Genomic DNA, 25,830 nt, shown 5'->3' with positions numbered 1-25,830 from the left:
TTAAACACAGATTATATATAGTTTTGTGTGTGTGTGTGTGTGTGTGTGTGTGTGTGTGTGTGTGTGTGTGTGTGTGTGTGTGTGTGTGTGTGTGTGTATGTGTGTGTGTGTATGTGTGTGTTACATTTTGTTGAATGAATCAGCGAGAAGTTAGATTTTTCTCTTTCAGTTTTGCTTTCTTTTTACGAGATGTTTCTATTGAGAAGCACAAACAGGAATTTGTCCAATTAAATCAGTCACTGTTCCTTCAGGTTTGTATAAGTTGGCATAAATGACCTGAAAAACAATTGTAATTTTAGCCAAGTTTTTATGTTTTCTTTAACGTTAATTTAATTTCCTTTTAAGATAAAGGAAGTATTGAGTTGAAATAAATTTAATTAAGTTAACATTCAGCATTCAAGGTTTCATAACAACACAAAGGTGCTTCTTAATTTGCTTTATTTGAACATCAGTTTAAAAATAACCAATTGTTGTCTCTGTGCTGGACACTGGGTTTGTACAGGCAACATCTGAAATGTAGTAATTAACTGCTAAAACCAAACAAATTAAAACAGCATTTTTAAAACACAAGGTTAACACCATCAATAGGAACACATGTAACACACCTCAGTCTACATGGACTGTTGTGTGCCAACCTCTGAACTACAACATTAAATATTTTATCTTTATTTTAAATTACTCTTTTGTCTATTTTTAGCTTTTAGGAAATGTTTTTGTTAAAAAGTAATAATTTAATTTAGTTCAGCACACACAAACTATTTTAGGATTTATAATATAAAGCATTTGCTCTTCTCCAGGTTATAAAATTAATTAAATATGACCTCAGGTGAATAAAAACACACCACAGATTCCAGCATGTCATTAATTTTTTAAACAAAGCTAAAACCAAATTGAAAAAAGTTTGTCAAAAACTAAGTTCATTGAGTGATTTTACTTTCTTTTTACTTCACCTCTGTAAGAGATCCATCCATCCATCCATCCATCCATCCATCCATCCATCCATCCATCCATCCATCCATCCATCCATCCATCCATCCATCCATCCATCCAGCCTGGACAGGATGTTAGGTCATTATGCAACCAACACAGAGGGCAACAAGACAACTAAGCACACCTGACCACACATTGACTATCCAGAGTCCGACCCTGGTCAACACAAACATGCAGCTGATTACATTCTAACCCACCACAGTAAAAGTCACTTGCAGCTTCATTCCAACATTATTTGCAGACAGCAAACCTCTTCTTCTCTTTGCTCCCTCTGCTTTGACAGCTATGGTGGGAGATGCAGTTTTAACATGCAGATAAACTATTATTATCTACTACAGCAGCAGATTATTATTTTTTTTTTTTTTTTACTGAGATTTAAAAATAGACATATATTGAAGATATATACATCAAAAATGATTTATATATCATTTTTGGCTGAAAATGATTTTTTATTTATTTTTTTGTTAACTATTGAAGGGAAAATAGAATTCCTACTTAGATTCTGATTAAAGTTACAGATTCAGTTGTCCTCATAAAACAATTGGATGTAGTAAAAGGAAAAAGGGGAAAGCAAAGCCTGGCAACCCACCATGCTGATGACGAACTGATGGAAACCCTGCCATTATTGATAGTTAATGAAACGTGGAGTTATGAGATGACCAAATTCAATATAATACATTTTCAAATCCCCAGTGGAATACATCCATAACAGGCTGCATATGCAGAACAACTTAGGTTTGATTGCTGTCTTCCTACATATCCATGTGTTGTAACAGATTTGTATCAAATTGAAGGCGATTTCCACAGCCAGGTAACTATCATGACTAAAACAAAAATATCGTAGTCTAACTGAATTTAGCTATTTTTAAATAATGTTTTAATAAATCCAGTTGGTGTGTGTTTTGTGATTGAATTGAACTTTTGTGTTTGCATTTATTTGCATATCTCTGACATGACCTTCTTGTTAAATAATTAATTGAATTACTGCAATGCAAATGAATTAAAGTAATCTACTGAGATGTGGTGACCAGTAGTATTTAGTAGAGATTCTTATCTAAGCTTTTAATGAAGAGTGTTTAGTTATAGCTGCCTTTACCAATGAAATGAAATCACCCATAGCTGAATTCAGAAAATATTAAATATTTTCTATCAGACTGCTTAATGAGATCTTTTTCTTTTGTTTTGCTCATTAATATAGTGCATATTCTCCCATACAGATGTTTAATCAGCAATCAGTATTGTATTTGTACCTGATAAAAGCAAGAACATCTAGATGACTAATGTAACATGCAGGTGTTCCATAGCTGAAAAGGATTTTATTCAGGGTATATGGGCCTTCTGCTGTCACTGAGAGCAGATATAGTAACCTGTCATAATGAAGAGAAAAACAAATGTTTTTTTTTTGTTTGTTTGTTTGTTTGTTTTTTTATCTTAGGATTTATAGTTCAATGGTCTGTTCTCCAATCTGTTCATAACTGACACACATGAACTGTCCTCTGTGCTGCAGAGCGGTACCACAGGATGGAGCAGATCAGTAAGTCTCAGAGCAGCCAGCCCTCTGCCTTCATGAACCAACTGATGAAGCTTTCCAACAAGAGCCAGGTAGGCCACGCCTGCATGCCGATCAAACACCTGCTGAGTCCTGATATCAGACAGCCGCAGATAAAAGTTCCCAGTGGGGATATGAACATCCCCACTGGGAAGCTGGTATTTTCAAACAAAATTACAAAAGCCATTACATCTGTATCCAAAATCAGATTAATTGAATTATCAAAAATACACAATCTTTTTAAGACTATTTTGCAGTGTTTCTACATAGACCTTAATGTGAAAGTAAAAAAAAAAAAAAGCTGATTTTTTCCTTTTTTGCAGTAATGCTTGTCATAAAATAAATTAGCCTAATGTTTCACTGAATTCAGACTACACAGTGGCACAGTTGATAGTGTTGTTGTTTTACAGCAAGAAGGTCCTTGGTTCAAATCCTGGCCGGGTTCTTTCTGCATGTTCTCTCTATGCATGTGGAAAGAGGCACCAGCTCCCCGCCCAGCAAGGACATGCGTGTTTAAGATAATGAATGGATGGTTCATTAGATTGAAACAAAAAAAGAGCCGAATTATTTTTAATCCTACAATGAAATGCAGTGTAGATTTTCACAGAATCCACCATATTCTCTTTCAGTCTGAGCTGGTGCTGGTGCAGCAGCCATCAGGGCTGGACAGCCTGGCACAGGCTGCGGCCCTGCTCAACGCCTCCATCCAGGCCATGGAAGACACGCAGCAGGACGGCCTGCAGCCAGCCGACATGGTGACGCTCATCCAGCTGCTGACACTCACTGCTGACGTCTCCTCTGAACCATCAGTCAGCGCTGAAAACAGTAGCCGTGACAACATCCAGGAGCTCAGTCAGCACTTCATCAGTGTGGCTGACAGCATCATCAGTGAAGACAACGCAGACAAGTGGCAAGCTATCAAAGAGGTAGCATATGATATATGAAGTAGATTTACTAGAGACTTGCCATTATTGCTCTACTGAGCAATGTAAGTGCTTGAAATGTTTCTAAAGCCACGTCATCCTTCCTGCTGACATCACAGAGAAACAATGGGAACCATCCTTCAACCTTGACCCCATCACTTCAGGTCAAATCATTAAATGAAAACGTTACTTACAAAAGCATAGATGTTGAAATTTACAGCAACGTATCGTGACAGATTCTAAATATATTTTAAAGTCTCCTAAAACTGTTAGGAACTAACTTACAGATAGTTCAGTCTAAATTTTACCATATTGCCAATTTTCTAACTCTGTGAAATTAGGGTCTCTGAATAGCAAAGCTGGAGTTGTTCATTATAAAAAGAATGTTGTTTTTTTATGAAAACCATATAAACCACCGTTGTACGTTGCATCTTAGCAATGTCTCCTGGAAGACATTAGTGGGTTCTTCATTGTCTGTGTTTACATGGACTATACATTTGTGCAAATCTGAATTCCAAAAACAAATGTGTTTAAAGGAAACACAGCAATAAAAAAAAATTGTTTTCTGATAATAAAAAAAAATTGCTCTAGGATGAGGTCTCTTTTCAGCCAAAATTAGCTTGTTTTGCAAAACTGCAATGGAAACACGTTTCTCAACAGCCAGATATTACTACTACTGTAAAAGTCAGAGATGACAACAGGAAGTGGTAGGAGGAGGATGGTGCGGAATGACTTACCACATTAAAAGACTTATTCACATGTGAGTTTAATTTAGTCTCTTATTTAATGGAAACATTGCAATTGTGAATTTGTGTCTTTTTGATAGTAGCGGAATACCAACAAAATTTTGTGCACATTTGTAATGGAAACGCAGCTTCTGTTTGTGACCGAGTCTGGCTTCCCTGAGTGATTAAAATATGGGCAGAACTTAGAGGGTTCCATGAATGGGGGTTGTGTGAAGTGGTGTTGTGGAAATGGCCAGATAGGTTTTGTGTCTAGACTATGACCTCATCCTGCCTGCATCTTGCTGAAAACATCACCGTAAAGAAAACAGCTGCTTTATGCTTTACCTCTTTCCACCTCTCTGGTTTGAGCTGAGATGACCACATCCACGTTGATGTGTTGAATAATGACAGCTTCAGCACATTAAAGCAGCAGGTGCAAAAGACCGAAGGTCCTCTTGCACCTGGGATTAAAATATTAACGGGACTAACATTAAAATAATTCTGACTCTATGCAGTGAATAAGATGACATTCAGAGATCCAGCACACCACAGTGAACATCCAGCAGAATTGAGCACAAAGGAGACAACTGGTCTGAACTGACATGTAGAGCTGTCAGTGTGATTAATCTAAAATTTTAAAGCCATAATATTAAATAATGGAGATTAATTGAGCTACCTTTGTTGACCTAAAAGCCTCTCTCCTGAGGAGGGATACGTAGTCCACAGCAGTGTGTTATTAGTTCGATACACAGTAAAGGGACGAAGAAAGATAAAAGTTGAACATTTTCAACTTTCTTGTGTTGCGTTGCTGGTCTTCGTGTGGACATCGACTATACCAGCTCAAAGTTACATTGAGCTGAGTGACTGGAAAGGAATGGAGAGGGACATTTCTAAATTAGCATTTAAAACAAAATGTATTCCTTAAGCCTCCCTGAATAAAAAAAACCTGGAAAACTGAGAATCTTCAGACATATTTGATTTGTGACAATAAAACATTTTTTGTAAATATTTTTTGAAAACGTGCACACAGACATATGGGCTACATGGGCAGTTTGCATCTGCTACACACATTTAAAATGGCCGTCTTACTTAATCTAGCTTCTGTGTCTTTTTGAAGCTCAACATTCCTGTCAAGTTCAAAGACAGAAGGGTTTAAAACTTAACATGGTTTATAATTAATGGGCTTCTGTTATCCCAGACTGTTGACTGTGACGTATGTTTTAGCTAAAGCTAATTCTAATCCATTGCTTTAGTTTTGTTTAGCTAGTTAAAATTAACTGGAAGTATCCGTTATTGTTCTAAGTTTTTTTTTCTTTTGTTGTCCCTGAACAGAAGCAGAATCATGGGGGCAGTTGATCTATATTTTTTATTCTCCAGCTTTCTGTGTGTCAGAGAATCACAAAACTACGTTCTGCTTTGTCTGTAACAACTTTCTGTCACACCCTGCCTGGTGAGCGCTGTACTTTCTGCAACGAACAAACTAACCTTGAGACGAATTGGTGGATTGCATATTTATCTGTTGGTAAAACTGTAAAATATTGTGTGAAGGATATGTTTTCCTTAGTGGAATGTGTTCTGCTGTAAAGGGAACAAGGACATGATGAATGAGTTGACAAAAATGTATGAAACAATGAAAGTCTAGATTTTAAAGGGCTGAGAATATCCAAATAAAAAGTAATATCAGTTCAGAGTTCCTGTCGCACTAACAGTGAAAATTATAAACACCAACGCTCAATTCATCAAACAATCACCGGTTTGATTATTACATTTTCTATTCAGCTTCAGAATCTTAATGTGTATAAAACACATCATTATGGTGATCAGAATGAAACTGTATGAATAATATCTATTCTTCTGGTTCTGTGGTAAAAATGAAGTTCCATGTGTTGTAGCCACAACTGTGGACCTTTATATTTAGTTTATTTTTATTTTTTTTTCAAACTATAACCACCAAGTTTAATGCATTTTATGGGGATTTTATGTGATGGACCAACACAATGTGATGTACAAAATGGGAGGAAAATGGCTCATGGCAATCATAGCTTTTCACATGTACATATATGAGAGTTGTGCCCTGTAACACGGTCAACTCTCTTAACCTTAATGTCCTTACAGAAACTCCAGTGCAACCAAACACCTTTGAAAGTGACCTAACTTGTAATGTAACTGAATCTGGGTATAAATCCAGCTGTTCTGTGAAGCCCTCAGAGGTTTGCTGGGGACCTCTAGGGAACAAAAACATGAAAAGACCTAGGAACACATCAGACTGGTCATGGAGGAAAAATGAAGTTATTAAACAATATCTGATCGGTCCATCATCTCAAAATGAAAAGAGAAAAATAATCTTCAAATCTTTAAAGATGTAGTCATCCACCTAAACTCATATGCCGTAAAAGAAGAGTAATAATCCAAGGATGGGAATTCAGGAGGAGCAGCAGCGATTCACAGTTCATGTGGGAGAATCAGTCGCCAGTTAAATACAGTCCAATCCTGAAACAAAAGCTGTTGGAGAACTCAGAGGACTTGAGAATTGGGTGGAGGTTCACCTTCCATCAGGACAATGACCCCAAACATAGAGCCAGATGGAATAAAATGAAATGGCTTGGAATGAAGCAGATGTATGTAGCAATGGCCCAGTCAAATTCCAGACCTAAATTCAATTGTGAATAATTTGCAAGAAGATTTTCACATGTTTTTCATCCTGTGTGACTGAGCAGGAGCTATCTCACTAAGATTTCCTCTCTAGAAGATGTAAGATATAAACCTCACAAGAATGAGAGAAAGAGAAGAAAATGTTCTGAATATTTAGAAAGTAAATAAATGGAGTTAAATTTGAGGGTGCAATGAGATAAAATGAAGAGCTCAATGTGGCAGATGAACGTCACTAACACATGTTTGGTTCTCTGGAGGCAGGAAATAGGAGAGATGAAATTAGGAGATAAAATGGTGCATCGTTGTTTGGTAGGACAGTGATTTACATAAACCTGCACAATCATACTCAGAACTGATCTACAGCCGGAAGCAAAGGCTTTGCACTGAAATGTGTTATGTTCTGTTCAAAACACTAGAGGACAGTGTGTTTCTGTAAATGCAACTGAAAATGCACCAAGATCAGCTAAAATGATGAACACCTGAGTAGATCATCTTAAAGTCTTCCTCAAACATAATGCTTAATCAGTCAGATTTTGCTCTACGTTTTGACTGGAAATGTAAGTCAAAGAGAAGGCACATTGCTTCCTCTTGTTTATTTATTTTTTATTTTATAATCCTTTTTTGTACTTCTGCACCAGTGTGTGTATTATATAGATCTTTGCAAGAACTGCTTTACGTGAAAAGCTGTATTTCTCTCAGCGCTTTCCCTTCCTTCTACCTCACCCCCCCACCCCCCCAAGCCTCTTAGCTCTCCAAGGCCACCTCAACGCATCCTCAATGGATGAGAAGCACTCTGAAAAACCGAGGCTGCACTCACCCACAAACCTCCCGCGCTCTGCTCCCAGCTCCGTCTCCAAGGCTCAGCTTTTAGATGGGCACACTGAAATCAGAATGCGGTGTTTGGAAACAGACAATGGCAAAATCTATGAGGCATGCATTATAGGCCTGTCTGCTGAGCTTTGTGTGTCCTCCTCGGCTAATCTGCAGACTCTTTCAAACTGTTAACGGCACTTAAAGTATTTTTCAATTGTGCTGCAATGAATGGTCATTTTGAAGAGTCCTTAGCTCTGATGAGTGTGTAGCTCTGGGCAGGGTGGGTGAGGGCTGTCGATGCCAACACACTGGTGCTCTGTGGGTTTCAGGTGGTGAACGGTCCCATGGATGTTGTGAAGAGCGTGGACCGGATGGTGACCCGCTTCAGCCCAAGTTTGACAGCAGAGACTGACCATGTGACCATTCACACTCCCAATATCAGTGAGTTACCCAAATTTCCATTTTTGTTACAATAACAGGATTTATGAAGTTATGAATTCACAGGTTGGAGTCAGGATCAAAGACATTAATGAAAGCACAGAAATGCAATTATGTAACAGCAGACCTTCAAAATGATCCAATAAATTCTAGGATGGAGACAGAAATGCAGCACTAAAACAACAATAAAGGCACAAATTTACATGCTTTGTCAAAAAAAAAAAAAAAGTTTTTGAATGCAGATTTCATGTTGATTTTAATTTCAGAACAAAAGACGAACTGAATTTGGCATCTTTGTGTGGTGCTGGTTTAATGAGGCTGTTCATTATGTGATAGTTACTCTGAAGGAGCTGCTGGATTGTTCACAGACTATAATACAACAAGTACAGCGCTGGTCGCTGCTTGTAATCTGAAATGAACTTTCTGAACCCAACAGAAATCCTATGTGTGTGTGAGGGATGACTTGTGTTAAATATAAATACATGGTCATTTTTTCTTAAACAGAACACATGTTTATATAGTGACTACTATGTGTAAAAAAAACAAACATATATTTGCGCTGCAGTTATTATTTTATTTAAACAATTGTTTTATGTAGAAACACACATGACAGAGTGAGCAACAGACCTGATTTAATCGTCCATGCTGAATGTTATGCAGTTTTAGATACTTCTGTTTAGTCAGTGTTAGACAAAATTTACATAGAGCAGATTTACATTCATAAGTTCATTTCTATATCCCCACAATTCAATTAAAAATCCACAAGAAACAAAAATAATTAATCATAAGAAAGTGAAAGAGAGAACAAAATTAAACTTTGGGTATTGTAGTATAATATGAATATGAACAATATGAATGAAATGGAATAGTTTTTAAAGTCAAAAAAGAAAGCTTAATGATAAATGTGATGGTATATTTTCATATTTGTTCTGTTCTAACAGGTACAGAACAAATATGTTATATACATAAGAACTTAACTGGGATTTCCATCCCAGTTAAGATGAACATAAGCTTGTTCATCTTATGTATTGTTGAACAGGATGTGTGTTGGTGAAAACACACATGCATTTTTTCCTTCTCATAAACTTTAATGTGACATGATCAAGCAATCCTTGATTTTAGGCACTTGAATTTTATTAACCATGCTTTTTTATTTAAAAACATTAGTCCACTAGTAGATACAGATACTAAATATGCATAGGAGAATTTCCATCCCAGTTTAGGTGTTGTAAGAAAAACACAAAACTAAACAAAATTAAGCCTCCAACAATAGGCAGAAATTATAATATTAGCCCAAAATGTGGCAAAACCTTTTTAATACAAAAAGTGATCAATACAACATCAGAAAATTCTATACAGAAATATAAGGATATTCTGCTGATGTTCTGCATAAAACCATTTTTAATGTCACACATTTAAAATGTTATCTGGATGGTTATGTTCTTTGTAGAAGTGGAGCTGCAGCAACAAAGACTGGGTGAAGGGTCTAGAGTGGAGAGTTTCTGTGGGCCTGGGTCAGAGACGCTGAGCCTTATAGACTGCATTTCTGTTCCACGTCAGAAGATACAGGATCTGCAGAACAATGGTAGAAAATTCATACAAATCCAATCCTCGATTCATTCTGTCAAATGTTTTTTTATTTGGTGTTAAATTCTACAGGTGAAATCAAAGGCATCTTGCTCTTCCTGCACCACAATGTCAGATTTTGCAGCAAATGTTGATAGAAAATCATAAGCTAGTGATGAATTGGATTTCTTTTAGTTTTATTTTGAGCTATTTTGTCCTGCAAACTGAAGAAAAGCTTTTGTGTTGAATGTGCAGGCTTCTATAAGATTACCTTGGTCAACATGTGGTATGGCTCTCTGCGACCTCTTTTCAATCCAGAAGAGAACATCACCATGGAGCCTACGATCACTGACGGCACACAAAGGTAGAATTAACCCCTTACTGCCAGAACCGATCTGCAGCTGACATTTCAAAATAGTACATTTAACATATTTAGGTATTATGAAAATTTGTTAAATTAAGTATATTTGGGACAAACTCTGACAACTTATTGGCAGCAAAATCTTTCCTCTATGATTTTTGGTATGCACTGAATATACATAGATAGGCGTTAGGTGATGCAGAACCCTTTCTGAATTGTGCTTAGATTGTGACACTTAATGTGGCAGCATATTGGAATATTGTTATATTCATTCTAGTTTATACTTTGAAACTTAAATTCCCCTTTTTCTGATTGAAATGTTGTTTTTGTGGATGAGGATCCTCTAGTTTTGGATGCCATGTAGCTGGAAGAATTTTTGCTGATATTCCTTTACTTTTGTACAGTTTTTGTGTAACCACGGCAACAAGAAGATCTTTACAACAAGGAACTCAAGTAACACCTCAAATACAGCCCCGAATATGAGATGACCTCAAAATGAGACATAATAATAATAATTAATAATAATAATAATTAATAATAATAATAATAATAATAATAATAATAATAATAATAATAATAATAATAATAATAATAATAATAATAATTTTATTTGTACAGTGCTTTTCTAAACAGTCCAGACACTTGCCATGAATCAAGCAAAATTACAAACAGAACACTGAGCACAACAAACAAAATCATAAAGGAGAACGCTTAAATACAAAATAAATGATTACCAGATGACATATGATCGTATGATTTAAAAGATCTTAAAAATTTTAAGAAAGGGGAAAGAAAAACCACTGGGCCACTTGTAAATTTTGTCCACCACCAGGATTAAACATATGTGAAGTGAGCAAGAAAGAGTCTGGTAGCTCAAAAAGACAAAATAGGGCTTCACTGGTCTACAATGTTCTGCTGATCTCTAGTCTGAACTTCTTGTTCTGCTCTATGTTTGCACATCCACAGTGAGCAGCAGATACGTTGCCAGTAGAATACATATTTTGTTTCTTTATTCTCTTCCTTATGGCTGTATGTTACCTGTGCCTTGTTAACTTTTAGTCCTCCCTCGGTAACAATAGTTATAGTAGTTAAAAGTTCTGTTATGAAAATAAGTTTATTCATTCAGTTAGAGGTTTTTAGTTATTTATATTAATTGAATTTTTAAGTTTTTACTTTTCTCTTTTGTGTTTTGAATATGACTTATGGAGACTTGAGAATACGATATGTGAATGGATATGTGATGTGTTCTCACTTTTTACAGTGTGTGTGTGCATGGATATGTGTGTACCACTGAAAACCAAATCTATTTTTGGATAACAATAAATAAAGTAACCCAACCTAACCGTAGCTAACCTAACTCAGTGTGACCACCTTCTAATCAGGTGGTCACAGATCTCGGCTGACCAGGATGATTGATCATCAGTCCATTCTCAGCCCAAAGCTGGTGTTTGTAAAGATGTTCTAGTTCTGAAACGATGGAGCAAAGTTTGGTGAAAAACCATATTTTAGGTTGTGAAAACGAATAAATTAATTTATTGCCTTGACTTTACTTTTCATTCTCTTTCACAACAGAAGAAGGAAATGTGTCTTGTATTTAGCATCTTCATTGAAAATCCAATCAAAAATACACACTTATTTAAAAACACTCGATAAATGAATCGATCAAACAAGTTTATTTATGTATCACTCTTCAGCAGCAAGGCAGTTCAAAGTACTTTACATAACAAAAACACAAAATTACAATGTTACAAATAAAACACCATACAGTCAACAATTGAGCAAACATTACAATTTCATGAGTGTCATCACCAAAATCATACACATCAGTCATGTTGGTCGATGTTTCATTCACTGTGGTTAAAGTCTTTGTTTGGCCACAGGTATCTGGGCACTGTGCTGGGCTCAGCTGTTATATCCTCCACTGTGCTGGGAGACGACCAGCCAATCAGCATGGCGGTTCACTTCCAGCTCCAGCACAAAGCGCAGGTTAACCAAACCTCTGCTTTATATTTGTACTGTAAAAGTACTGGCCTATAAGAATGACATATTTATCATCTGATATTTTTCCCAGAATTCCATTGATTCTGTGTATGATCCTGTGTGTGCATTCTGGGACTTTGATCTCACGTAAGTAGGAATGGTTATTTTTAGGAGAACTTGCTATTTAACTGACTTGTAAAATTTACAGTAACAAAATTAACTGTCTAAGTGGATCCTAAGCAGATGCTGTGTCATGTATGTCTAAGCAGTCCGGAGGCTGGTGGATGGTGGAATACAAGAGGCTGTGAGCTTGTGTCCAAACATTATGGATACACCGTGTGCTACTGCAATCACACCACCAATTTTGCTGTGCTGCTGCAGGTTTACGAAACTCAGGTAACATTTGTGTGTCTGGCAACGGCTGTGGATTTCTGTAGCATCCTCATCAATAGGATGTGCAGCTGTTTAAACAGCATATGCATTTTGTGTTGCTCTGCACCAGACAAGCCCAGAAAATGAAAAAGCTCTGCAGGTGTTGACGTTCATTGGCTGTGGAGTGTCTCTGTGTGGCCTCCTCTTCACCTTCATCCTCTTCATTGCTGTGGGGTGAGTCACAAACATCACAGAGTGCATCCTGAAAGCATCAAGGGTGAAAAGCATTTCATAAATCCCTGCCAGATTCACATCAATAAGAAAAAAGCTGAATATTGTGTGGATGTGTGAGCATCCCTACAGGAAAACATTTTTCAATAAACGTGGGAGAGCTTCTCTCGCACATCGCGGCTCACACATGATGTTATGTGTGTGTGTGCGTGTGTGTTTGTGTGTGACTTTTTTAGAGTCCCCAAATCAGACCGAACCACTGTCCATAAGAACCTGATAGCTGCTCTGGGCCTTGCTGAGCTTCTGCTGATGTGCAGCGACTGGGCCGCAGAAAATCAGGTGAGACACTTTGATTAATCATATAAAGTGTTATAAATCTTTTTCCACCATATTGTAAAACCATGTATTGATAATGCATTCAGTCCAGTGCAATATGATTAGGGCTGTCAAAGTTAACATGTGGAGATGAGATTAATCTGAAAATGTTAACACATTAATATTACTTAATGCTGATTAATCAAACTACCAACTGTGACCTAAAGCCTCTCTCCTGTGGATGGTTGTGAAGTTCACAGCCGTTATTTGCTCAACACACAGTGAGCGACGACCGACAGAGAAAGGTCTGTGACTGCAGACAGAAACACAAATTTAACATTTTTAACTTTCTTATGTTGCGTCGCTGCTCTTCATGTGGACATGAATGAACTATGCTGGTCGTTCAGCTGGATGAGGACAAGCGACTGTGGCCTCATCACACAAGTTCCATAGGAAGTGAATTGAGAGGAAGGTTTCTAAACTAACATTTAAAACCTAGAAAACTGAGGATCTTCAGACAATAAAACATTTTCTTAATAATAATTAAAAAAAAAACATTGGTGATTTTTGATATGGGCTATATGGGCGGTTTCCCAGGGCAGCATCAGAAATTGATGGGGCACCAAAGAGCTAGAAAATAAAATAAATCTTATCTGTCATCTGTCCAAGTTTGCTACTACTTGTGCACTGGAGTAAGTTTCCTATAGTTGCTCTCGAGTACTGGGAGACTACATTACTTCCTTGCTGCTGCAAAAATTAAGCAGAAAACATCTTGCATTTTAATTGGCTGGGATGTGGCAGAAGGAGGGGTTCACCCAGGACACCATACCTCCAAGAAACACAATATAGATTTCAAGTTTACAAACTCAGGCAAAGAGAGACAAATGATGATGAATCACAGTGGTACAGTGTGGTTAATCCAATTACATTTTTTTTAATCGACTGACAGCTCTAGTTATGATAACTGATTATTTAATGAAAACAGGTCTAGCACAGATGCAGCAAAGAAGGTGCACTGTTTTAATCAAGATGCACCCCACTAAGATTTCAGGATTAATTCCAGGTGTTTTTGTCTGTGTTTAACCCTGCAGGCAGCATGTTTCATGGTGACTGCTCTGCTTCATCTCTTCTTCATGGCGTCCTTCTGCTGGATGCTGGTTGAGGGTCTTCTTCTTTGGAGCAAAGTGGTTTCTGTTAACGTCAGCGAGGACTGCAGGATGAAGCTCTACTATGTCATAGGCTGGGGTAAACTTGTTTTATTGATGATGGTCACAACTTAGCACTTCTCTGCTTCAGTCGCCAAGACACTATTCTGAAAAATACAACAGGACAGTGGGCTGGCTCTAATTAAACATCACTTTTTGACCAAGATTTACTTCCATGATGTTTTTTCTCTTATCCACATCTGAGTGTGTACATGTCACTACATATAGGCTCGTAGAAGACGGGAGTAGTAGCAACCCATGGAGACAAGTATATAGTAATTGTGACTTTTATTTATGAACAATTAAAACAATAAGCAATATTTACAATAACCAAGACTCATCTGTCTTGAAAAAATAAAAATGTCCTTTGGGGAACATTCAAACCGCTCAGTGAAAATTCTCTAGTGGATCCATTCAAAGTTCAAGTCTCTACATTTTAGGGAAAATTCAGTCAAGGAAAGAATCCAAAGGCCCTCAATGGTGTCAGGCAGAGAACTGACCCAGTCCTATCTCATCATCTGCTGATGGATGTTGTGAGGGGTCAAAGTTTGACTGTGAGGCTCACCATTGCCTGGACTCCCAATCCTAGGCTGCAGCATCAAATAAACTCCTGACCTATATTTAAAATACAGACCTATAGTCCTTCTTCTAATGCTCTGTCATAAAATGAGGTTTATTCAACCGCTGTACAACATGTATCTTTTCTTTATGTAAAATTACATTTTATAGTTTACAGGTAGGTAACTGTAGCTATTTTCTTTAGAACATATCATTTTAATAAATTGTAATCACAATAAAATGAAATTGTATGATTATGTTTTACCAACGGATTTTGCGTAACTCACATTCCTCCGTGTGTGCTCTCTCTTTTTATTTCTTTCTAACTTCTTTTCATACAGGATTTTAGATTGTAAATAAAATCAGTTAAATAAATAGGTTTTAAATTAACATAGCATAAATTACAGCTCTGCTGCTTTTACCCATGCTCACCAAATTAAAAAAAAGCCACTCCTCTCTCAGTCCCTCAGGTGACTAAGGTTTAACCACCTCCCTATATGTGACTTAGCCTGAGTCACATAAGCAGATGATTCAGATTATTTCACAAGTTCCATAAAATGTTTGTTTCAATGTTAAAAGGATTGCTTTAATTTTTGTGATGTTAATTTTCCATAAATATCCATTATGGATCATCTGTGTGTAATATATAGTATCATGATGAAATCTGTTGTTTGTAGTCTGGAGACATATTAAGAGCGTAGAACATATGAACTTTACCATGTCTGTTAACAGCTTTATTCAGCAGGTTTCCCTGGAAACATTGCCTCTGTTTCCAGTCAGGTTTTCTGCCCCTTCTGGTATTTGTTTCCATGTTCACCAAACAGAGACCCACCAGAGATCAAGACAGTTCGCTTGTTAGCATCAAATTAACTGAGAAGCATATTAAATCATATTTAACATACAGTCTATACATACAGTTGTAGCTGAGCAGGTTAAGGTAAACTGATCCAGTAAATAGGCAATGTAAACACAGGTCATCTGGGATCACTTGTATGTATATCTTTTTACCAGGAACTGAAATGAGTCTTCTAAAAAAGTGTTGAGGTCAAGTGGTTGGCCTTGCTTCTTCATGAGGATCTAAGATTTTCTTTGCCTTACTGTGACATTGTTTCTCACTAATAAGGCTCTTAAGATTCAAAAGCTATCTTAGGCACTCACTAAGTGGATTATTGCCATCTGTGGCATCTGTGTGGATATAGGTTCACATCTGCAGTGATAATTTTCTTTAGAAAATAAATTGTGAAGGCTTTAGCTAAGATTTTTTTTTTTTTTCCACAGATTTAATGACAATGTTTGAGGGAGAAAGTGAAGCTTTTCAGGTGCTAACATTGCTTTTTGATCTGTACAACAAGCCACATCTACAGTGTCCTTGTAAAAGGATTTGCACTGCCTGAATAATTCTCAAAAATATGTAAATTTTGGTGATGAGATAAGATATATCCAAAACTTTGATACCAACTGATATAAATAAATAAATTCAGCACAACCAATTGCTTTCAGACATCACTAAAGTCAGGCTAATGTCAAATCTAATCTCAGTCTAAATAAACATCAGCTAACATCAACATCTATGAAACATCATGTTTTCTGTAAAGAGGGTATTATGTAAAATCAAATTTTTTGAGCTTTACATCATTTATAATGTTATCCCCTCATATAAAACATACCTTGAGTTTTGCCTTGATTCTTTCATGTATGTTTGAGAAATCATTTGATCTCCATGGCAACCTTTCAGCCATGCAAAACACTTGCTTTCTCCAAGCACCGCCTTTTCCATGCAGCTCCTCTTCAGAGTTTTGGTCCCGAGTCGAGCTCCTGCCTCACAGAGCAGCTCTCCCCCATCTCTTCCCCACTCAGCTCCTCTAGACTAGCTGCAGCAACAATTAGAAAACACCTGGTAGAACAGCGCATCTGCTGAGGTCAATGTATGAGCTACTTTTCAGTGAAACGCTACTTAGAATGATTATAAACGCCATAATGGAGAAACGTGATGACATGCCACGGGCACAGTGTCAGAAAGAGAAGAAGCTTCTTAAAGAGACATAGGCCTAATTTTATTAAATTGCAAAGTTAAATTTCTTTTAAGTCATGTTTGAAATATACAGTATTTTTGTAACTACTGAACATAACATTGTTACTACATTATGCTATAAAATGTTAAATTGTTGAGTGTGAGATTATGCAACTGTAGTAAGACCTAAATTCCTCTTAAAGTTTTACATACATATCTTTAAGCACATTTTAAGTCAGTGTAGTAACACATACGGTGGTAAAAATCAGAGTTATGAGTCGTCTACTTGTAAGGTTCAGGAAAAAAAAAAAAAAAACAGGAGGCTGGATAATTAAAATTTTCAAATATGACTCGCTTAATGTATATTATCAACAAATCTAATAGTTGCCTAAAAACAATATATGCTTTGTCCTTACATTAGGCAAATGTATGTCTGTTTACTTGGCTGGTAAACCATGAGCTTGAATTTCTTCCTTTCCTCCTTTTTCATGTGTCACTTTGACAACAACATAAAAAGAATGTGACAGTCTTTTGCACAGTATTTGAAAATTTGTGAAATCAAGATTTAAAAAGAAATAAAGCAACAACCCTGTTTTAGAAAACATGCAGAACACTTTCCTCTCACGTGGAATAACACAGTTTAACTGAAGGACATGGTAATAATCTCACAGCAAGAATAAAAGTACACACATCTACAGTTAATGCTTTTTACCCAGTGACAGAGAGGGAAAATAAAACATGTTGTTTGTTCACAAATAAAAAAAAAATAGAAGACAGGAGCTGATAGAGGGACCGAGAGTGAGGAGGACACACACACACTCTGACCAAATGGAGATTTTCTCATCTCCTCTTCTAACTACAAAACAATTATTCTCCCTGCTGAGCCACATTTGCAATTTGTTTTATATTAATTCAGGATTTAAATTATATTTTGTAAAAAGACCAAACAATACTTACAGGTAAAATCAGTTTGAGCGTTTTTGTTGTTGTTGTTGTTATTGTTTGTTTAGTTTTGTTTTTTTTCTTTTCTTTTTTTATGTGTTACTGGCAGTGAGCATCTCAGAGCAGACGCATTAGACTAAATTTTAGCTCAAATCAGAACTAATGTGATGGTGACCCATGTCGGGTTGGGGGTGTACAGAGCGGGGTCTGCAGCCCGAACAGCCATTCTGTTTTCAGGACAGCCGAAAACTCGTTTAGAGCCTCAAATGTCACAGGACTTCTAGAAAAATGGCATTTTTTTTTAAACAAACATCTAGTCTTGGAAATTTCTTATTTTTAAGAACCAGAATTTTATTTTCACTTTTAGGATTTAAAATAAAGATAAACATAGAAAAGGATGGATATTTTCATATACTGTTATGTAAATCATGAATTCCAACTTAATATAAAGAAAGCAGATCTTCTGGTACTTTTAGTGCCATTATTTATGGAAATACAGAACAATTATTGTAGGAAAAACTTAAAAATGGTTAAAAAAAGAAACCTTGCATTTGTTACGATATGTGTATTAACATTAACTTGCTTTTTGGGAGCCGCAGGTTGCAGACCCCTTGTGTAGATTGAGGGTATCCGTGCAATGCTGCCCAGTGTGTGAGAACTTCTCACACACTGGCAGCAGTACGGTACAATCCTCCAGCTCCATTCAAACCCACAACGGCCTTCACCCACTGATTGCTGTAGACATGCCAGCTCATCATAAATTAAATACCTTATATTTCAATTTTTCCGGGCTGTAAATTAGATTTTCCACCACTAAAAATCTGTAATGCTAAAGTAATTCTGCTGTGTTTGCCTCATGCTTCCCACCAGGGCAAAGAACCTTTTATTCTCACCTGATTTGCAGCTTCACAGGTCTGGTTGCTCTTTCCAACATTTTCTGTTTATTCTAAATTTTCTCTGCTTATAATTACTTACATGATGTTGTGTTACACAACAGCCTTAACCCAGTTTTTATTTATGACAGATGTTCTCGTATCCATTTGTAAGTGTGTGTTATGTCGCATGCTGAGCCGAGAACGCGATGTGAGTCGGTAGCACAAACAGTCTTCAGGTGTTACTCTGGTCTTTACCCCACAGACTAAACAGGAACAAAGAACATGAGAGACAAAACATGCAGCTGAACCCGGTTGAACTGTGACAGTAACTGATGCAGATTCATGTTTTAAACAAGCTCTTTGTTGTTTCAGCACCATTGTTGATTTTATGTCATTGACCTATTTTTCAGGACTACCTGTTCTGATAGTTGGTCTAACATTGGTGATATCAAGGGGAAAATACAAGTCACATGATCACTGCTGGCTCAGTGTGCAAACTGACACCATCTGGGCCTTTGTGGGACCAGTCATATTGGTCTTGACGGTATGTATTCATATTGTGAGTTGTTCATCTGTGCACTGCGGTATGCTTAAGTCATATGTACTGTTCATGCATGGATTAAAAGCTTCTTGACGCTGTTTATAGAATGAGTATGTTAGATCCTGACTTTTATTTTATTCCTGACATAAATATAGAATATTTGTTCACTGAATGCAAAATGACATCTCTCCAGTCCAACTGTAGCAGCAACAATGGCAGTAAGATTAAAAAGAACCTTACAGAAAGCAGAACAAACAGCTAACTCGCAGTATTGCTCCTTCCATCCAAAACATGAGTCTTCACATAAGTGTTTTCTGCTTCAGGTGTGTGCTGAGATGTATTTTGGTGCAGCTGAATGCTCCTGTCAGCTTAAGGCCAAGTGGCTCTGCAGTGTTGCCGCTGTTGTGTTCTGCCTGCAGGTCAATGCAGTTGTGCTGTGCCGCGTTGTCATGGTGACCGTTTCCAGCGCTCATCGCCGCGCTAAGATGCTCAGTCCAAGCTTTGCATCGAAAATGCAGACCTTTGACCTCACCTGGTGAGATACAAAAACATCTCTGCCTCTTTCCTTCACGAATTGTTTCCCGCTGTCTGCCCACGCTCTTCCACACTCACACACACACCAACCCACACACTATTTTCCTTTTTTGCTTGATGAGCACTGGACTCAGTGGAGGCAGTGTGTGAGACTGGGAGTTTACTGTGGGAGTTACAAGGGCTTATCAACTTAACACCTGGCCTCAGCACAGTTGTTTGTCTTTTCGTCAAGCCTTTCCTTTGCCATGGCCGTGTTTGCATTGTATTATTCATACTGCTTGGTATTAGAGATGCACCAATCCAGTTATTTTGGGTTTTAGTCAAATCTTTGTTGTTTTATTTTTAAATTTAAATATATGCCTGTACTAAAATGTCCAGATCCACAACATTTTTCATTAAAAAATGTTTCTGTCATGGGAACAATCAACAGGGAGGACAGAGACTCACAGGGGAACAGACTAATAAACACAGACAAACCTCAAAATAAATACACAGAAAACACAGATCACAACAGTTTCTTATTGGTGATGACACCACACAAGCTTAAGTGGCAAAGACGACAAAGAAGACAACAGGAAGAAGGAGGATGATGGTTTGTTTTTGTTTTTCGGACAATGTGCAGCTGCTCCTCCAGGGCTCTCACAGCATCACAGTTCATAAGAAGTCGTGTGTCATTCCAACATGTTGAATCCAGAGCTCTTCTGTAAAATCGCCAATCACAATTTTCAAAAAAAGCTGTACATGTATTATGCAGCATTTATGCAGCTCCTTTCATTTGTTTACGTCGCTTGTTGCTGCAACGCCTGAATATGACTCCAACTTCGTCTCTGATTGGCTGAACTATAAATACATTTTATGTGACTGCTTACATCCGTGGCTGCCATAATTTTTAATGACTTACTGCAGGAACAACCTTATTCACATGTGACTTTAATTTAATTTCTTATTTATCGTAACAATTCAATTGCAAAATTGTGTTTTTTTTTTTCAAAATTAACATCAGAATATAGACAAAGATTTGCACACATTTGTCATGCAAACATGGCTATTATCAGGTTTTATCCTACAATTGTATGCATATTTTCAGTATTATTCGTATTTGTAAGATTGATAACTGGATGATGAGCCATGTGGAAAAAACTTAGACACCTCATCAAACATCCAATCTCACATGTTGTCTAATCATCTTTTATCTCCTGAAGCAAACTAATTTATTTACATTTAAACACCAAAAATGATCCTCGTTTCACTCTTTACAGAGATAAACAGAAATGTGTTTTCTAACTGAGGAAGAGGTTAGGACACCCTGCCCTCTGATAGCTCGTGAAGTGTGTTTGAGCCATCCAACAGCGTCAGCTTGAGGAAAGTTTCACCTCTCATCACCAGCTTTGACTGTCAGGACTCGATTTGTTAACATTCAGTCAGTCACTGGTGAGTGACTGACTGCATCAGCGTTCATTTTTTCATTGATTGTCTTGACAAATTTCTGATTCTTGTTAAATTCATAGTGGTGTCTATGGTGATGATGGTCATGTTGTGCTTCATGATGCTTTCAGCTCCATGCTTCACAGCTCTTATTAGGTCCTGAGTTGTTTTTGGGGTTTTAATTAGTTGATTCTAGTTTAATTATTACTCTGCTTTCTTAGTTTCTTATTTTGATTGATTACCCTTCTGTTTACCTTAGTGCAGTCCTTGCTTAAGTTACTCTGGTTTTATTACATCTACTCATTCTTTAACATTAGATTCATTCCCTCGCCCCTGTGCCATTTTCTCGCTCCTCTCATACCTGCAATAAGTCTGCCAGTCAGCCCAGGTTATTTGTTCCATCATTCTCTCTCTCAGTGTTTAAACACATCTCCCATTATCACTCCCTCCTGGGCGACAAGCGGCTGGGCTGCTATGCTGATGCGGTCTCCCGTTACAGTCACGCCTCTCTTATTCTGTAGTGGCGGCGGCCCTCGACCTCACATCCCTTCTGTTGCTGCTCAACCTCTGACTGGCTGTCAGTAGTTCATACTTCCAGTGCAGGCCGTGCCGTCTCGCTGTCTCTGCCACTCAGCTGCTTGGTGTCTCGATTCTCCGGGAAGCAGGGCGGAGCTGGTGACGCCCAGGTCGCTCCGTCTCCCATCCTTTTATTTCTCCAGCCACACTCTCGCATCATAGCCGATGGGAGACACCTGGGAAACAACCCCCACCAAAATAAAAAACACTTGCAACACAAAACTAAAACCAAAACATGCATGTAGAAAACGACCACCTTGCCACACATACTCAAACCTTTGAAAGTCGTTGTTCAAATGCAGAAAGTGCCACACTCACAACATTAGTGTTTATGATAAAAGAAAAAAATGTCAAACAGAATGTTCCTTGCAGCCAGAATTTGTATTTGTATTCATAAAGCCTACCTTTAAGACGCACTTCCACCTTTACATTTTTTTTATTGTATGTTTGTTTGTAACTAATGGAAATGCCACAATGCCATTCCTTTCCCTCTACAGCCATTTCTCTTCATTCCCTCACAAACAGGCGGATGTATGTGCCAGTCGTGTTACATCAATTCAGGAGATTGGAGGGAAAACAACTTTCAGAAATAAAGAGAAGAGTGAATCGGCTTTGTCCTTGCTGACACAGTGCAGCTGAAAAACTCAATCTTTCCATCCAGGTGCAGCAGTATGACAACAATGGTGGTTTAAACAAAGGCAATGTTTTCTGCTTTGCCCCATGAAATGGTTATTCGCCGTATAAGAACCAAGATCACTGAAAGGATTGTTGCAAAGGAGCAGGAGAATGAATGCAGTTGGGCGGAAAATCTATACTTACACAGAAATGTTTGGTGTGGATTCGACAGGGAAACATCCAACAATAAACTGTCTTTACAATACGTTCAATGATTTTCTTTTCTTTTCTTTTTAAGACTTCAAGAATGAAAACCCACACAAATGCGAGGCTGAATATGTTTTAACCTAATGTATACGAAGGAAAATAAGGACAACAAAATAACTGTTGAAGACTTTCTCTGAAAAATGTCCATGTATCAATGCATGCTCCGTACGAGGGATTGCTGTAAGCTCAACGCACAATGCAAGCAATCATCTGCCGTCACTGTGTGCTCATCCAGGAGGAGTGAATGCTGCAAGTCAGTGACTGAATGCCATCCCCTGGGTTTCCTTAGATTGAAAATGCACTGTCTGATAACGAGGATCAAATGTGTGATTCAGTTGAATTTTTTTATTTATTAATTTTTTTGTAAAGTGCTTCCAGATGACATTTGTTGTGAATTGGCTCTACATATACATATTTTGTTTTTCAGTTCAATTTGGTTTGTAGCACCAATTCACACAAAATGTCCCAAGACACAAAATCAACAGATTCAATCTTTGTATGGAAGTTTATGGTGAGCTTAATCAAATCATAAAGACAAATTCATATTAAGTTGCATACATTCCAGTTTGATCCCAGGTATTTTACCGGATCACTTCTTAGGCCAGTTGGTAAAAAAGAGATCTGTTCAAGGAAGCCAAGCTAACTGCATCAAGTCACTGAAAATGCAGCAATTGCTCCTCCTGAACAAGCATTCGGTAACAACACATTATTCAGTGCACTGATTCTTCATGTTTGCAGCAATTCACGTACCATGTGATAAATTAAAATAGCATTCAAAAGTCCATTTATTTCATTAACTCAACTCAATCACCAACGAAAATACATTATATAGATTAATAAGACAAAAACTAATTCACAAAAACTCAATACTATAAGGATGTGAGCTTTGAATAGGCCAGTCCTTGATGGATTCACTTGTGAGTTTTGGGTCATTCTGGATGATGTGGTAAAGTTCTGTTCTGCTTCGGTTTTATGTTTTTTACAGTTGGCCTCATATTTTCTGCAGGCTCCTTCAGGTCCAATACAATAAACCATGACACTTTCCCCTCCAATGTTGCACATCTGAGTTTTTTTGTTTTTGTTTTTTTCCTGCAATACTGTGATTCACATTCAGCATCTCCTTTGTTCTGGTGTCCTAACAATTTTTGACTTAATTTGACTCGATCGAAGATTATTATAAGTGAAGTTCTGTCTTTGTCTCTTTTGGAGACTTCTAGCAGCTTGTTGTGGTCCTCACCTGAAGCTGCATTTTGTTACTACTGGTTTTAATTGATTAGCTATAGTCTGTAGATACTAATTATAACACCTGAACCACCAACAGGGTTAATGCTGATACTGTCTCTGTGTGCTTTTAGGGCAGTGACCCGTCCAATTCTCATCCTGCTGCCGGTTCTGGGTCTGACGTGGATGTGTGGCGTGCTGGTCCATCTGTCTGTGGTCGTCAGCTACATCTTCATCATCCTCAATTCCTTTCAAGTAAGCAAGACTGAAGTGAATTCTGATTGTGGTGTGTATATTAGGGATTATTTGAAAAAGGCAAGATGAAAAAAAAAGTGTGACATCATTACTGTCAAAAAGATGCAACAGATGTAACCTGATATCAATATTTTTTGTTGTTGTTTTTTTTTAGTTAAGCTATGCAACAAAGTACAATTAAAACTTTAATATATGACACAGAAAGTGTAGTCTGGTAAGAACCAGCCCTTGTTCTGTGTGAGGGTCCAGGTTCTCAGCTGTTAAGAAACGATTGCTTCTCAAAGACGTGACCTTTATTGAGATTTTAAATTTAACCCTAATGTTTGCCCGTATTTAGCCAGTTTGATGCTAAGAAGCTACCAGAAGTTGCCTGTGGTGTAAACAACCATCCTCCACTGTGAAGAGAGAAGAGCCAATCCAAACGGGGCGAATCTTAATTAACGACTGTGGCTCCAGCAGTCCGTGTTGGAAGCATGACCAGCAGGGACTGAACGGTTTCGTTCATTTCCTTAGCTGCCATTCCTAAAACTCCAAGCAAACTACAGTTCTGAAACAGTACAGAAAACCAACGTCACCAGTCACGATTTCTCCTTCTGTTCACTGATTGATATGGTAAAAATCCGCAGACTCTGCTGTAAGCAAGATTTTTTTTTAGCAGAATTGCACTGGAAGGCTGAAGTCAAATGACAAAACGTATAATTTCTTAGTTTGAAATTGTAATTACAAAAGTATTTTCATCATAGACCTTAAACTTCTGAATAATCTGTGGAGTTGTGGGCATCAAGCCACAGCTCCACAGATGGTCTGACAGCCTTTACCTTTAACATCCGGTCTAATCTTTTCTCTAATCTGGAACTCTCTTATTTGTGGCCCATGTTCAGTGTGGCGCACACTCTGTCACCAAACAGCTACGTTTCCATTGTAAATCTTAGTTTGTTTTCTGTTTAAAAAACACAATTTAGCAATTGTGGTGTTCCTATTAAATAAGATTTGCAATTAAAATGTCAAGTGAGTAATTTTGTTTATGTGATAAGTCATTAAAAACCATGTCGCGTTCTGATCCTCTAACTATTTCCTGTCGTCTTTTTCTTGTGGTTTGCTCCAGTGGCAACATCCTGTTGTTCATCACTTTACCAGTTTCAGTTTTGCAAAATAAACCAATTTCAATATGCCTAAAAAACCCCCTCATTCAAGCACCAAAACTTTTTAATCAAAGTATTAGGGGTTTTTTTGGTTTTTTTGTTACTAAATCGGTGTGTTTCCATTATGCAAATTTATTTTCAAAATGTCAAATTGCGCAATTAAATAGGTAGTGGAAACATAGCTGTTGACTACTTGTCACCCTTTAAATAGGCAGCCTGACTGGTTAGAAGCTTGGAGACAGCTGTAATGCTGATTAGAGGACAGCCTCAGTCTAACATGTCCCTGTGGTCACATCAGGTCAGTCTTCACTAGAGGTACCATCACGTTTGTCCAGGCCTGTTTCATTAGTTTGTTTTTTAAATGATTCAGTTGAACCACATTTCAAAGCAATGTCTAATTTTCATTGGTTCATTTTCGCTAAGATATTATTTATTCATGTTCATAATAATTCTCTTTAATATTAATGTCAGTTCAAGTTAGTACAGTGATCTTTGTGGCTTGCTCGGATATTAAGAGAGGGGTACCAACAATTATCACATCCATATGTGAAAGTGTTTTCAGTATCATAAAATCAATATTAAGTCTTCAACAATACAGCTGCCTTGACTCAGCAATGCTCTCGTTGTAAAACAATATTTTATCGGCTAAGCCATTTCAACAGCAAAAAATCATTTTAGTCCATGCATTTATATGGTTGAAGCCTTGTTCACAATCTCCCAACCAGTGGTCACCCAAATGCTGTTGTCG

The 25,830-nt window shown here is 37.4% G+C and overlaps 1 protein-coding gene across 1 annotated transcript in view; it reads left to right on the top strand.

The window, feature by feature from the left end:
- adgrd2 (adhesion G protein-coupled receptor D2) overlaps nt 1–25,830 on the top strand; it is a 55,270-nt gene that overhangs the window by 11,979 nt on the left and 17,461 nt on the right. The window contains exons 7-20 of the mRNA XM_015041831.1: nt 2,498–2,592; nt 3,169–3,465; nt 7,982–8,093; nt 9,541–9,675; nt 9,912–10,020; nt 11,898–12,003; nt 12,089–12,144; nt 12,267–12,393; nt 12,500–12,603; nt 12,837–12,939; nt 14,007–14,160; nt 18,917–19,050; nt 19,467–19,582; nt 23,820–23,940. Of these exons, the coding sequence (XP_014897317.1) occupies nt 2,498–2,592; nt 3,169–3,465; nt 7,982–8,093; nt 9,541–9,675; nt 9,912–10,020; nt 11,898–12,003; nt 12,089–12,144; nt 12,267–12,393; nt 12,500–12,603; nt 12,837–12,939; nt 14,007–14,160; nt 18,917–19,050; nt 19,467–19,582; nt 23,820–23,940 (1,769 nt within the window). The remainder of the gene's footprint in view (nt 1–2,497; nt 2,593–3,168; nt 3,466–7,981; nt 8,094–9,540; nt 9,676–9,911; nt 10,021–11,897; nt 12,004–12,088; nt 12,145–12,266; nt 12,394–12,499; nt 12,604–12,836; nt 12,940–14,006; nt 14,161–18,916; nt 19,051–19,466; nt 19,583–23,819; nt 23,941–25,830) is intronic.

Source organism: Poecilia latipinna, unplaced genomic scaffold, assembly GCF_001443285.1.
Source record: "Poecilia latipinna isolate Pla-1442-1.1 unplaced genomic scaffold, P_latipinna-1.0 Scaffold570, whole genome shotgun sequence".
In the NCBI taxonomy this organism is placed as follows: domain Eukaryota; kingdom Metazoa; phylum Chordata; class Actinopteri; order Cyprinodontiformes; family Poeciliidae; genus Poecilia; species Poecilia latipinna.
This window is presented reverse-complemented; position numbering and strand designations above follow the sequence as displayed.